Source organism: Fusarium graminearum, chromosome 3 (genome assembly GCF_000240135.3).
Source record: "Fusarium graminearum PH-1 chromosome 3, whole genome shotgun sequence".
Lineage (NCBI taxonomy): Eukaryota > Fungi > Ascomycota > Sordariomycetes > Hypocreales > Nectriaceae > Fusarium > Fusarium graminearum.
The window spans coordinates 7,699,095-7,710,934 of NC_026476.1; the positions used below are offsets into that span (position 1 = coordinate 7,699,095).

Consider the following 11,840-nt stretch of genomic DNA (forward strand, 5'->3'; position numbering starts at 1 on the left):
ACTCGTTTTGATGCGGCTCATCTTTACCCATAGCAACCCCACACGGGCCCTCTTGAATGGGTTCAAAAACATGGGCATGCCTTTAAGAGACCAGCTTCTTGATCATTCGTTCCCGCCTCCGGTTGCTAATCGCCGTACTAACATATCGACTTCCCTCTTCAATGATGAGGCTTCTCACTGAACTGATGACCAGACCAAGAGATATGATACCAGCGAGCGCGAAGGGTATCAATAGTCCTCTTCCCAGGGTCGTCCCAGGATAATAATCCCCGAAACCCACAGTAAAGAGTGTAACGAAAGCCCAGTACACAGCATCAAGGTACTCCCAGGATTCAACTTTGGAGAATACATAGGCACCGAGTAGTAGATAAAGGAGCAACATGATACTCTGCAGCATCAGCGTCCGATGACTTGTAGTCATTGATGCCGTTTTGTGGTAGTGACCTGTGCATATACTCCAGTAGGTAGTAGCCAAAAGAGTGGCGTCGACGAAATACAGAATAGCTGCCCACATGCCGTAGTAAAATGACTGTGACCATATGAAATCTCCGTCATGCATATCAGAATCTCTGAGATGATTGGCTACAACCGCTGTTAGAATGACGCGACAAATTGAAGAGGCATACCTATTGTCTTCTGTCAGCCAAGGTTTAAACAACAAGTTGGTTTTAGTACCATCCAAGTATGGTGATGGGTAAAGCGACATTGAACCTAATCCTTTTTGTCATACAGAGAAGAAGGAATAGGTTCGAGATGAGGCTAACAAGAAGCTGAACAGTTTCGATGATCAACAACCTATCAGGCGATTAACTGTCAATTCCGAGTGTCAAAGCTGGTTAGAGTATAACTGAGCGTACCATGGGGGATTTGCAATAGATGGGGCGTTTTGTATGTCTATCTCGGGACTGGTCTGTTGCCTCCACGGTTCTGACATTGAACATATACTGAAAGCTGATGCGACGGGGCCCAAAGTACCAGCAATCATAGGGAATCCCGTCGACAGAAACCACCAGTATCTAGGGAGACTATGTGTTAGACACAACATGCAATTTTACCATGGCGACAAATCTCAAGACCTATTCGGAATCACTTACTCCTTTTGATTGGAAGCATTTTCAAAATCTGTCTTTTTGAAATACTCAGTCTCGTTGACAACTCCAGTGTGACTGCCATCTGAAAGCTGGTTATGGCTCTCTTCGTTGTAAGAAGCCATGGAGCTATGCTATGAATGAGGTAGAATAGTGCAAGTAATGGAGAAAGTCGTAAGCCTCATATCATCTTATCATGTATTCACATCGCGAGATCTAGCTGCAGTACACCAACCGTCCTGAATAAGCCAGCAAATAATACGCAGTTGAGATGGTATCGTATCAGAACGTCATGTCAGATCATGTGTATAGGGTACGTACTGCAACATAAGCCAAAGCTTGTTTCGATCCAAGCCCAACTCTATCATGATGATTCTGAGAGCGAACAGTCTAGATTCACCATGCCACTTCCGTTCACAGACGGAACCCCTCATTTTTTGCAAGATACAAGGCGGGAGTCGATCTGTCACTGATGAGGTTTCACCACTTGGTGATTGGTGCTGTTGTTACAACGTCAGTTTTCTGACTGGCCTGTAGCTAAGCCACCATAAGCAAACCTCGCCCAAAGGGGAGAGAACATAGTGGTGTCGTAATACGTTCTTCGGTCAAGACTGTAACTTTCATTGTGTCATGATACTTGGGTTTAAGTTGGTTCACATTGGTCGTATATCACAATGAATTAGAGCTGACACACTATTAAGAACCCTCCAACAATCCGTCCCCCTTCCCCGCATTGAACCACACCTCACTCCAAGGCTTGTATAACTCCAAAGCCACTATACGCATCTCCCAGCCCTAGCCCCTCTGGAACAATGGGTATTCGTTCTTCATATTACTTGACAACCGTTGTGGTAAATTAAACACTGACTGTCTCGCCAGTCTGGTTTTCAAGGCTTCGGTCGTAGCCACGTGCTCGAGGGTCAGGCCTTGGTAGCGTAGAGTATCAGCCTATCGATCCACCTTCTTAGAATGCAAGTTATAATACTTACTTGACGAGCTTTTCCGCGTGCTGCTGAATGTCGCGTTTGGTCTCATCCAGCTTAATATAAGTGTGGAAAACATAGACACCCTGAGATATACGGTGTCAGCGCTTCTGCTTCTATATGATACAAGTGCAAAAGGGAAGAAATGACTCACAAGGATTCCACTCAAAAGATGGAGGAACCACGCGATGAACGAAAAGGAGAGCACCGTTCTCCAAGAGGCACAACCCGCGCTGTTAACAGCGACAGTTCCAGGAGGCCCATGAGTCCAGTAGCGACCCCAATAGTAACCCCAATAGTTATAGTACCAACGTGCAGTGCAAGTGTGTGTGCCTGTCTTCTGTGAATCGTTAAATCATGCATGATCAGTAAAGAGTATTCGTTGAAGTTCAGTCGAGGGTGTACAATACCGTCTGAAGTAAGCAATATGCTACAAGCCACATCACAAACATCACAAAGTCAAAGGGGAAGCCCAAGAACAAGCTCTTGAATGGCGCACAGAACATGATGGAGTACATGATGCCCAGGGATGCGACGACGATGACATAGATGATCCTTCCATCTACACTATCGCCTGCAATACCGACGAGATAAGTGAGGCGAGAGAGAATGCCCAGAACAATTATAGCAGAGGCAAGCTCCGAAAGGCGGAGGATGACGGAAATGACTTTATGCGCGACTCCAGATTCAGCCATATTGAAACAGATCAGAGATGTTCGATTGTATGATTGTAATTTGGTTGATAGATTCTGCGGTGGTTATATGACATTTAGAGACGGAAGCGTTTCGCGTTTAAATGAGACATCCTCATCGTTCAGCCGCACACTTCTGCACCTAAATACTTTAATGCAAGTCATCATGATGCAATCCTGTAAACTCATCCAGCTATTGTGATTGAGATGTTGTAAGTCACGGTTATGTGGCATCAAACCGTGAGACCCTCCAATGCGCAACCAGATTCTTTGCCCGATCATACCACTGCATATCAGCTTGATCTTGGTGGGAATCTAGACTGGTCGTTTGATGTGCTGAAGAGCGCCACCGAAACCACGCAAAGTCATGGCATTGGAATGGAGAGGTCTAGATTTGAGTAATAATCATACCGTTACTGCCACTCATAGCCATGTGAAACGAGACAATATTACGGTAGAGCCAATTACCATGTTGCCCTGGTATGTGCCAGCGCGTTAATCACATTTTCTTGGACATGGCGGTGGGTGTGGTGTGCAGAATATCATTTTAAGTTGTTAACGTCCTCCCCATTCACTAGCTATTTCAGGCTTAAACTAATGCACAGAGACACATGCAAGTTATATGTACCTGGGAACAGGAATTTGACACGAACCCCTCACATAGCGTTGGTCAGGATCTTCCGATAATGCAACCATGGCGTGGTGGATTAAGTTGAACTTTATTCTGACCTGGTGCTGAATTGACTAACGAATCACATGGATCTCCCATTGGCTCTCTAGTGACATCAAGCAATACCGTTTCCTGATCGTAAAACGCTCGACTTACACAAGGGACACGTGAAATTTCGACCTTGGAACCAGCGGTCGATACAGTTTTGATGGTAGACATGCTCACAGTTCAATCGACGGACAGTATCCGAATTCTCAAAGACTTCAAGACAGATGGCACTAGACACAGATTCAGATCGTGAAGCGTACCATAAAGAATAGCCAACAACATACCAAAGTTCTAAAAAGCCCAATGCATGTGACTCTAGATCCAGATTTGACTTAGATGATGCGGGGAATTCGTATTTCTCAGCTGGACTTGTAGAATTGAGGGTTTGCAAAGTCACTATGCCACCCGGCGCGACCTGCCACCTCCCAACGCCACTTCTCGTACTAGTATGTTGTCTCTGACGTTTAAAATAGCTTGCCGATTATCAGTACAGACAATGTGTCGATATGGCACCGGAGAACTTACGAGACAAGTGCCACCAGGGCAACTGAGACAAACCAGACTGCAAAGAGACCTGCTATGATATATCCAACCCCTGTTCCAAAGTGTGCTTCATCTGCGTTCGATGAACTTATGCCTTGGGTTTCGTCCATTTGCGCTGCCAAAATGTTTGATATGTGATGATTTAGTCCGAGTTATTTGGACGTTGTCAAGCATGAACAAATATCTACATGGTAAAAGTTGTATTATTGCAAGGTTGGCACAAGCAAGTTAAATACAGATCGGCCATCACGTCAAGGCATGTAGCCACCATGTTCATTGTGAAGAAAAATTCATTGCGAGCTGAAGTTTACTCTAATTGACAAATTTTGAAAGACTCAGTATTGACATCAAAGGTACGCATTCCAACCGTGATTTACTGTACGCGCAACCCGATATCAGAGTCATCCACTATGTCACTGTAACAAGGAGGGGAACCCTCGTTGAGGATAGGGATGGATGGATTCGTGGTGTTGTCCATGATACTCAGTCCATCGGGTGGTCTAGACTTGTCATCGACAAGGTGGCGCGCAACCATCGCTTTAACAAAACGGCGAGGTGGCTTTTCGCTGGGTAAAGGCAGAGCATCAGGACACCCACAGACCTTGGGGTAGCTGACGGGCTGGAAGGGGTCATGCGAGTAGGATGGAAGAGTCATGTTGGCCTGATTCGATCGACAGTTTAGGATAGTGATGGGTAAGCTGATGGCAGTATCCCGATAGATACGCCTCCTTCCCGATGGATCACTGAGATCAGTTTGGGTGACATGAAGAACGATCTATCGGTCATCGTCAGTACGACGCTATGAGGAAGGGTTGTGCTTATACTCGCCCTAAGACTGTGTTTGACCACGATATTCTTCCATGTACATTTTGGATGTAGTCTCAAATCTTCTCTCCTCGACATGATTGTACATGTGGGGACTTGTGCAACGGCTTCGATCTCTACCATGTCCATCAGGGTCATTGAACACGCATCTGAATTGTCCGAGTCATCCTCTACTGTCTTGGTGACGGTGCTAGTCGAGGCTGCGGTCCCAGATGCTTTGACACTGTCATGTCTCGGAACTGTGTCTCCGTCGTCATGTATTGGTCCAGATTTGGCTTCAGCCTCGTGAATAGATACTTGGCCTGCGGATGTCCAGGACGGAATAATTGCCCTTCCAGCTGTACTCTTCAGAAGGAGGACGGAACGAGTGAGGCCTTTCCTATTGATCTTGTTTTCCCTGAACCAGTATTCTATCGACTCATTTATCAGAAACTCGAAACCGTGTAGCGTGGTGTTGTCCAGTGGACCCAACTTCATAGCAATGCTGATCTGACTGCCGATAGGGAAGCTCCTCCCAGAAATGACGATGTCATACTGTAACCAATCGTCGGAATGGCGATGGAAAGGCATTGGTTGTACCATTTCGAGAGATAGTGGATCAGGGCTCCTGACAAATGTAACTTCTTTCTTTGCACGAATATTGTTGTGAAATAAACCAGGGCGAGCTGTTGTCGCAAGTAGCATCCATTTTACAGCTGCATGAGGAACCTGAGTTGTCTCCAGCTGTTGATGTGTGATCGGAAAAACAAAATCATACTCGTAAACTCCTGGATAGAAAATCTTATGACTCTCTGTTTCATCTGTAAAAGATATCGTGGAATCCGTACTCGGGCGCCGTATCTCGGAGCAGTTAAATGTAAATTGCCCTTTGTTGTCTATATCCTGGGGAGGAAACGGCTCTGCTGTTGCCAAGATCTTTGTTTGACTCACGGGAGAAAAGACAGCATTAGGATTCGGTACATTCTGGATCCAGTATCTACACTGGAAACCATAATCGTCTTGATCTTGATTTTTGGTAGCGTCGAAAAGGATTGATGTTTGCTTTTGTACATCACTCTCTTCACGGAAATCCGGTCCAGCTTGTCCCTCCCACTCGATACATGTATGTCCTAGCAACTTGATCTGTATTGATTTGATTTTGGTTCTCTTGATCAGGATCAGGCGAAGCGTTCCTCGCAACAGAGTGATGCCATCCTGGCCTTGGGGGCGGTCATGGCACCAGAAGCCAGAGCCCGGAAGGAAGATGCTGGGTTCCACGAGATGAATAGAGCAGCTTGCACCACTACCGACAAGAGTAGACATGAAGGGCAATAGATATTAATTAGTAGACATAATAAATATGATATTATTTTAACAGATTATGTTAATCAATAAAGATGTGGATACATTATGTAGAGAAATGTTAATCAGTCACAATCTCAAGTTACTCTGCTTTTGAATTCCTTACAATATTGATTGTTCTACGTGGCCAGAGGATTCAAGATGTCTCCTGCCTTGTACCGTGTATGTATATACGTTGGTCACTTGAGACAACTGCAAGATTTACATTCGATACGACGAGTTCCAGTCTAGACTAGTTCCTGTTCATATCGCTTAACTATCATATGTCTTGTGCCGCGTAAAGTTCTCGATCCGGCATGGTATCAGATATCTTGATCACAGGATCATAAAGATTGAAGTCATATCTCTTGAGACTGTATGGACCCCAGTGATTTCGAAAACAGGCTTTATGTTACGACGTGACCAATTGCTTGGCCAAGCATGTTTTCTTGATTAATCGAATAAGTAAATTGTCTTCCCTACATCCCTTCAGGTCTGGACTTTGGAGTCGAGATTGTGGCCCGTAGTGTTGCCACTTTTGCTAAGCGAGCTGCATACCTAACTTAGTAGTTTCCGTTACCAGTTCAGATGGACAGGGACCTGATTTTGGGATCTGAATCACAAGGATCATCCGAGACGGGAAAAAGGTAAACGTTCCAAAGTTTAATTTAGTTATGTATGATAACCCCCTCCACGAAAGCAGAGGTTGCTCGAGCCACATTACATTGGTGTAGGGGGATACGTGAATTGGTACCGGCAGACTGGTTGCTTACGCTAAGGATCTTTATCAATCATCACGCCATGTCTTATTTCCGCTGTCATACGCACACCCTCACACAACTGGCTTTGGACCGTGTTGTCGTTGTAGAATTCCCCGTGGCTCCACGGCCGTTTCTGTGTTTGACGCCTCCACTGTGACATACCAGATAAGCGTGTGTGGTTAGTCAGGAAATAAGACCTGGCAATTAGGTTTACAGCAACAACCGATGCGCATGTCAGCTTCCCCGCCATACTTCTCATTTGTACCAGATCATGGTGCGAAGCTATTCATATCAGACATTAGTCATATGCATTAGCGTTGCAGACCACAGCCGAAGTGGTGACCTTTTGCAGCTAGTGACAGAAGGGCGACTGAAATAACAATAATCACAATCATCAGAACATATTCTAACAATCGTAAATATTTACTACCCATGCGGGTGTAATCTAAATCGATCTTCATCATGTGCACTTGTGATGTTGTAAAATGGCGTGAAAGCATTGACGTTGCATGTCTTTCGACTATTATCAGGCTGACACGGCTACAGCTAGAAAATAGTCAGCTGTGCACGCCAGGACACTATGGGTGATTCATGTGTGGGTTTGCTGTAAGTTCCGGTCTTTAAATAGGCCCAGACTGCCTTCCCATGATGCTGTTAGCTTTTTCCACCGTCTTAGTTTTTACTGTCCTATCATCCACTATCAAACTGTCAGAGTAAAGTCTATCTATCCATCATCACGTATCAACAAAATGGCCGCAAGGGAACTCATAGTCGTTTTTCTGAATCACACGAACGAGGAACTGAACATCGAGCCAGAATCCCCAAGTCTAGATCATGGCGACTGGATGGAAACTTCCGAAGCCCGGCCGCCACAAGAGATACTAGCAGGCGAAAGTGGCATGCTGCGATGCAAGTCTAGCCGCATGTACGGTGCCATCAACGGATCTGTTTCTTACCGACTGGTTGGTGTGGAGATGAACAACAAGGTAACCATCTCGTGGAGTATACCCCATGTTGGGCCAAACAAATATGACTGGTCTTGCCCACAAGATCTTTTCAATATTAAGGTTTTGGGTGGGCGGGGAAATCAAGCTGTTGCTGTGTTTGTACTTGGTGAGTTGGATACCATATTCAGTAATTCCCCTCACTCTAACAATCACTGCAGAACCCGTCAAAGACACGGATGCAAAGTTGGATGATGGTGTGTTTGGTGCCATACATTGAGTGAACCGAGGGTCTGGAACACGGTTATACTGTCAACAGCTATCAGGTTTAGCAAATCTTTGATGCAATTCAAGTACCTGAATAAATTACCATAGGAAAATATTTTCTAAACTCTTAAACCTCGTTCGTCACAACTGCTGTGGACATGAGTAGTCACACTCATCAGTCTCCCTGACTTAATTACACGGTAGCGAGGTTAAAGACTCGAAACGATGGATTTAACTATTCTGTTCCATACATGACAATGAAGAAACAAATTGAGACCTAATAAAACTCTCTCGTCAAACCGTACCCTCCCGATATGGTTGCTTCATACCGCACTGGCGACAAAATCTGTCTGCTTCTTGGCAAGTCTGGCCGCACTGAGTACAGTATTGAACCCTCGAATCTGGAGTTTGGCGTGGCACTGGAGACTTTCGAGGTCTCTCGTCAACGAACTGAGGTGCTAGTGAGTATTCTGGTGCCGGCCTACATTCCTGCATTGACTGCCCAGTGGAGTTGTAAAGTCCCATATCTCGAGGCTGAGGTTCCATCACTGGATAAGCGGCATTATACTGCTGCTGTGGTTGAAGCGGCATCACAGCAGCATTCTGTTGGGCAGCTTGCTCCTGTAGTCCAGCCTTCTTTATTGCTTCGTCGACGGCACGCTGTGCGCGTAGTTCTTGTTGTTCATCTTGGTATTTTCGGAGCTCGACCTCTCTTTGTATCTCTTGATCACGCTCAGTGGCCAAGATTTCTTGCTTCCGAACTTCGCGCTTGGCAGCTGCTCTAGATGCGCCGACAACGACAGCAGCGCCGAGAATTGGTCTTCGTCGACGTCCGAACATTTTGGAATGATAGTTTGATTATGTGTTAGGTAAAAGATAAAGTCTTTGGTCTCGTAAATTGTTCAATCTGATCTCACAGGATGTCGTGTAAATTCTTTAATGGATGAGAGAAGTACCATGAGGTATTTCAGTTTGTAACGAGATTGATCGCTGCTACAAATCATACGATCTTTAAGCTTGTTCTCTAAATCAACGGTCACCGTGGCTTATCGAGGAGTGTCACTGTCTCGGCAAAGGTGATTGACGCTAAAGAAGGTTATAAACCGCCGTGCCAAGTCGGGAGGTGTCAATCAGCCCTGTTCCATATGGTAGGCTCAGGGAGTACAATCCGGAGCCGTATCTAGGTCGCGTCAAAGTGATAAAATGTGGCTTTTTCCTTTAACGCCACATTCATTTTATCATAACATCAGATAGAATGTGTGGACCAACGTTTAATGAGACAGTATTGCCCAGGCTTATGTCCGTTTACCAACGGCTGTTCTGACACATGAACTAAATTCGATTTGAGTTTCGCGCCAGTGCTGACATAAAAGTGACAAGATACACTAGCACATGCAATGGCGGAGTGGTGCGACGAAACATAACTTGGGTACAACTATACCTAGCCGAAGGAATCGTGGTCATGCCAGTGTGGTGTCAGCTCTGGCAACACCATCACTTTGCCCTGTGGTCGTTACAGTACGACTGTGTCGCTTGGACCCAGCTGGCGCTATCTAGATCAGCCACACTGCATTAAGATTTGAGTATACGAAAGCACATGTTAATGAAGCTACTTTGGACATTTTGTCGCACGTGACTGATCAACTGTTGCAAGATAATGAAGTTGGCATGGACGCGGAGGAGAAGGACACCATCTACCATCCAAACTCCAAACCCGATTATCTAAGACTCCGTTATTATTTAGATATTTATAAAATATTTCTTACTCCTATAACTATATACTCTAGTTTAGGGAGGATATCTAATTATTCTTCCTCATTCTACGCTGGCTTAGCGTAAGGCTGATTGAAGATGTGGAGTACTGCATGCATATATACCTGAATGTTACGACCCAATGAGTATAACGCATGTAGGATGTATACCCTACATTTTTCTACCTAATAGCTAGTTACCTACCTTATAGTAATTAAATGCATGTTATTCGACTTATATAATAAATAGAGTCTAACTGACTATATGTAACTCTTAAATATAGTTAAATTCACTATATTTAACTTATTGTAAGAGGTCCAATGGCTCAGTTAGGTAGATCCGTTGATGCAGATAACGTAGGTCCTCTATTGTTGCAAAACTAAAGCTTACCGCTTCCTCTGGGACGTGCAGAATTTACAGGTAAGCCCCCTCGATAGGGACTAGTGAGAATCCCGAGGTTCCCCCGAAGGTCTTGGGCTCGAACCCCGTTACACTTAATTTAATTTTAAAGATATTTATTAAATATTTATTAAATATATATAAGTATAAGGAAAATAAGAGACCTACTATTCTTTATTCATTACTAATAATATAAGTAATATATAACTCTTATTAGATAATTAATAGTTTATAAACCTCTAGAAAATGAGGTATATATTTCTAAAAGTAGAGGTTATAACCCCAGAAAGCTAAGGCACTATAACAGAAAACAAGAACTAGACGGGATCCCGTATTTTCTGGTAGGTGTGGTCGTATGTGAGAGATGATGATCTAATTCGAGCTTATGTAGCAACAGATCATATTGAAGGGTCAGTCTCTCTACCTCTCAATGTATCATGGTGATCTATCATCATCAAGCTCGATAACCCTGCCCAGTCTAAAACTTGTTCAATTGGTATTTTGCGTTATGCCAGGTCATGCCTCTTCATGTGGCTACAACTATCGCTGCCGAGGTTGGGATGGCTGGGGTTATGGCCTCCGTTGAGACAGCGACTGTTGCGACCGGGCACGCTGAGTGCTCAGCAACGCCGCCTAGAATACAAGCAACGGCCGGATGTGACGGTTGGGGTTTTAAACAGGTAAACTAGTCCGTACTGGTTTATGTTTATAGAGTCGTAGGGCGTTATATATTAAGCGAGAGCGAGGTATTATATTTCTTAATAGTAAATAGAGTAAGTTAAGCGTATTTAGGTAAAGAGGTTTTATTAATAGCTAATAAGCTAAATTCTATTTTATACTTTATAAGAGGATATATATATATTTAAAGTAGCTTACAGTTTATTATAATAGCTTATAATATAAATATCTAGCTTATAATATAAATTAAAGCTTATATTATAAGTCTCTTATAAATTATAAGTTATATATCCTAGCGGCTTATAAGCTAACTAATTTAGTAGGGGTATCTTATAATATAATTAGGTAAAAAAAAGAATAGGGTTATATAATTATCTATTAAGTTATAATATAATATCTCCCCTCTATTAGTCTTATCTTTAAGGCCTTTTATTTTATTTATCTCTTCCTTTATTTAAGTAAGTATAACTTATTCTTTTTATCTTTTATATCTTTCTAATTATAATATTAGAATTTAAAGTAACTTAAAATTATAAAATATAAGCTATTTTTATTAAAAATACTAAAATCCTTATTATACTATATAGATATTATACTCCTTATAGTCTTAAGTATTAGGCTAAAAAGGGTTATATTAAATATTCTTAATATATATATTAAGGCTATCCTTATAATAATAAGGGTATTACTTTACTTATAGGTAAGTTATTTATATAAGTTATTTTCTTAATATTATAGTTTTTAATATAGTTTTTAGTAGATTATTTTATTATTAAAAAATATTACTTAAAGTAAGAAAAAGAGGTTATTAAGAATAATTTACTATCTCTATAGTAATAAATAAATAAATATTTAAACTATTTTATATAG

At 42.8% G+C, this 11,840-nt stretch overlaps 6 protein-coding genes across 6 annotated transcripts; 2 read left to right on the forward strand and 4 right to left on the reverse strand.

Moving 5' to 3' along the window:
* Positions 1-2,073: 2,073 nt before the first annotated feature.
* On the reverse strand, positions 2,074-2,589 carry FGSG_11621 (uncharacterized protein; the record flags this gene model as incomplete). The annotated part of the gene is made up of 3 exons (XM_011327715.1): positions 2,074-2,157; positions 2,226-2,411; positions 2,482-2,589. 3 exons carry the CDS (start codon positions 2,587-2,589, stop codon positions 2,074-2,076), a joined length of 378 nt encoding a protein of 125 aa, XP_011326017.1.
* A 959-nt stretch (positions 2,590-3,548) lies between these two features.
* Positions 3,549-4,134, reverse strand: FGSG_14008 (uncharacterized protein; the record flags this gene model as incomplete). Its single annotated transcript, XM_011327716.1, has 3 exons — positions 3,549-3,711; positions 3,766-3,954; positions 4,007-4,134. The coding sequence occupies 3 exons, from the start codon at positions 4,132-4,134 to the stop codon at positions 3,549-3,551; spliced, it is 480 nt and encodes a 159-aa protein (XP_011326018.1).
* A 263-nt stretch (positions 4,135-4,397) lies between these two features.
* On the reverse strand, positions 4,398-6,151 carry FGSG_11620 (uncharacterized protein; the record flags this gene model as incomplete). Its single annotated transcript, XM_011327717.1, has 2 exons — positions 4,398-4,799; positions 4,970-6,151. 2 exons carry the CDS (start codon positions 6,149-6,151, stop codon positions 4,398-4,400), a joined length of 1,584 nt encoding a protein of 527 aa, XP_011326019.1.
* A 1,528-nt stretch (positions 6,152-7,679) lies between these two features.
* Positions 7,680-8,154, forward strand: FGSG_11612 (uncharacterized protein; the record flags this gene model as incomplete). Its single annotated transcript, XM_011327718.1, has 2 exons — positions 7,680-8,043; positions 8,096-8,154. The coding sequence occupies 2 exons, from the start codon at positions 7,680-7,682 to the stop codon at positions 8,152-8,154; spliced, it is 423 nt and encodes a 140-aa protein (XP_011326020.1).
* Positions 8,155-8,268: 114 nt separating this feature from the next.
* Positions 8,269-8,981, reverse strand: FGSG_11611 (uncharacterized protein; the record flags this gene model as incomplete). The annotated part of the gene is made up of 2 exons (XM_011327719.1): positions 8,269-8,291; positions 8,471-8,981. The coding sequence occupies 2 exons, from the start codon at positions 8,979-8,981 to the stop codon at positions 8,269-8,271; spliced, it is 534 nt and encodes a 177-aa protein (XP_011326021.1).
* Positions 8,982-9,538: 557 nt separating this feature from the next.
* On the forward strand, positions 9,539-9,980 carry FGSG_14009 (uncharacterized protein; the record flags this gene model as incomplete). Its single annotated transcript, XM_011327720.1, has 3 exons — positions 9,539-9,549; positions 9,587-9,659; positions 9,699-9,980. 3 exons carry the CDS (start codon positions 9,539-9,541, stop codon positions 9,978-9,980), a joined length of 366 nt encoding a protein of 121 aa, XP_011326022.1.
* Positions 9,981-11,840: the final 1,860 nt, after the last annotated feature.